Source organism: Tupaia chinensis, unplaced genomic scaffold (assembly GCF_000334495.1).
Source record: "Tupaia chinensis unplaced genomic scaffold, TupChi_1.0 Scaffold000333_1, whole genome shotgun sequence".
Lineage (NCBI taxonomy): Eukaryota > Metazoa > Chordata > Mammalia > Scandentia > Tupaiidae > Tupaia > Tupaia belangeri.
This window is the reverse complement of record NW_006159827.1, coordinates 1,429,345-1,431,872: the sequence shown is the minus strand read 5'-3', so window position 1 is coordinate 1,431,872 and position 2,528 is coordinate 1,429,345. Positions and strand designations below refer to the sequence as shown.

Below are 2,528 nucleotides of genomic sequence, written 5' to 3'. Positions count from 1 at the left end.
AATCCTTGGGGCCCTTCAAGGATGATATGCTGCTGGTGGAGACACGAGGACCCCAGGACAACAGATCACTCTGTGCCTTGGAACCCAGTGGGTGTACTACACTGCCCAGCAAGGCCTCCACCGGGCCCACCACGGTGAGGGGTGGTGGCCCCTCCTCCACAGAACTCCCCAGCTCCATTTCAAACCCGGCCTCTAATTTTCACTCCGTTTAACTTTTCTGTACTCTCTGCCAAGCTCCGTGCTGGTTTCTGGGGATGTGGGGGTGACTGAGACTTGAGCACTGTGCTCAGTGGCCTAGCAAAAGTCTCCCAGCCAGTCCTCTCACTGCCACCATTTTGCCCAGCTGCAACCTGTTAGTCTCCTCAGGGCACTGCCCCCAGGTGACAGTCCCCCATCCCTTGGCTTGGCAGAGGGCAGCGCGTCTTGGAGAGGAGTTACTACAAGACCTACAGTCAGGGCAGTGTCTGCAGGTGAGTAAGTGGCAGGAGGGCCCCACCCTATGCCCAAGGGGAAGAGGCCTGAAAGCCTCACCTACTATCTACATACTTATGCTTACTTTTGCGTCTAGCCCTGGGGAACTTCAGGGTAGAAGAAGCACAGCTCCTTGTCCCTGGTTGCTGGCTAGACCAATAAACAGATGGCAGTAAGTGTTGGATCTCTTCCTGTGGCCAGTTTTGGCATGGAGGCGGTTATAGCCTGGGGAGTAGGCACAGCATAAGCAAAGGCAGGGCAGCTCGCAGGGACCTCCTGTTTGCAGGGAGAAGTATATACAGTTGAGGCTGGGAGGTTTTTCTTCCACGAGAGAGAGAGAGAGAGAGAGAGAGAGGAAGCAGCGGTATACCCAAGAAGGTCTTCATGCCACAATCCACCCCCAGCCTTCATCTGGCCCCAGATCATGGGCACATGGATGCCCCGGGTACTCAGGAAGGTCTCCAGAGCTGAACAGGGAGCCTTCCCACTGGGACTGCCTCACAGAATGTCAGGTTTTACCAGTGAGCCACTATCCAGCTCCTGAGTCTGGGCATTTGGAGACCAGGCTGGCCAGGTGGGTGTTGAACACCAAGCCAAGGGCCCTGGACTCAGTTCTTTTTGTCTTTCAGCTGTGGAATGGTGACCTGGGAGCACTATGGGCCTGCCCCATGGACAAATGTGAGTACGACAAGAACCTCCCTTTCTATTTAACAGAGACCACTCCTGGGGACAGCAGATGCCACAGCCTTGTATTGCCCTAGGTCAGATAAATCAGAGGGTCATTATTTCATTCATTCAAAAAACCTGATGAGAGCTTGCAGGGACCCCAGGGTTGCCAAAAAGATACAGTCCCTGTCCCAACCCTTAGAAGACAAGAAAGACATTAGCCAAAGAATGACATTTAGTAAACGGGAGCTACTGAGTGCGAGTTTACAACAATGTGGGCCTATTGAAGCACTCTAAAGTATTCTATTGCTGTAAATACATAAACAGAGACCAGACTTGAGGAGTCAGGGAAAGGTTCAAGTAACACTCTGAAGGCCGGACTAGGTGAAGGAGGTAGAGATACTTTTTATTTTTTATTTTAATTAATTAATTAATTATTTTAGAGGGGTTTTGTTTTGTTATAGGGCGCGTGCGCTCGCCAGAAAGACAGAGATAGAAAGTAAGAAATTACCCCTGGGGGGATGGCCACGCAGCAATCCCTTCTTCTCCATTCTCCTCTTGGGATCATAGGCACACACATACACACACTCGGCATGAGTTTAATCCACCAGGTCTGGGACTTGAACTGCGGTCGACTACATGGGAGTCCAGCAACATAGCCATTACTCCAACTGCTGGTCCCATAGAGATGCATTTTAATGAAGACTGTGGGTCATATTTTTGAGGAAATCCAAAAGGGCCAATGTGACTAGAGGGTATTGGGCAGGGAGACTTCTGTCTTGAGACGAAGATGAGCGTGCAACATGGGGAATTTGGATTTTGTGTGTACAGTAGCACGGGCTTCCAGGAGGGTTATAATCATAACCCTTTGCTAGAGGGCACATGTGCTTGCCAGATAGAGAGGGAAAGTGAGAAAGCAATGATCACACCACAATCCTTTCTTCTCCAGTTCCTCCGTTCTGGATTTGGGGCACACATGCATATGAACCCGTAATGTTTTTTGTCTGTGGGATCTGGGATTGGAACTACACAACTGGCCATGTGGGAGCCAGCCACCTTAACCACCATACCACCAGCTGGCCCCGCGTTTGTATTTTTGAAAGATCTGTGGTTGCCACATGGTGAATGGGTTGGAAGGAAAAATTCAGGGCCGGGATGACTACCGCAGACATCCGAGACAGCAAGGTCAAGGGCCCACAGCCCTGGGTGTAAGAGGCAGTATTAGCTGACGTTTGGGCACGCCCAGCGTTTGGCACTGTGGTAACGATCTGTACGTGCTAAGGCGGTGAGTTCTCACAACCACCTCTGGAGTAGGCACTGCTGTCACGCCAGTTTTGCAGAGGTGAAAACTGGGCAGACAGTGAAGTCAGGTATTCAGGGTACCCACACAG

The 2,528-nt window shown here is 51.2% G+C and overlaps 1 protein-coding gene across 1 annotated transcript in view; it reads left to right on the top strand.

Annotated features, from left to right (window-relative positions):
- The window catches only part of IL17RC (interleukin 17 receptor C), a gene marked incomplete in the record, with an annotated part of 19,812 nt that overhangs the window by 16,168 nt on the left and 1,116 nt on the right, over nucleotides 1-2,528 (top strand). Inside the window, 3 exon segments of the mRNA XM_027773241.1 lie at nucleotides 1-134; nucleotides 411-470; nucleotides 1,101-1,149. Coding sequence (XP_027629042.1) covers nucleotides 1-134; nucleotides 411-470; nucleotides 1,101-1,149 — 243 coding nt within the window.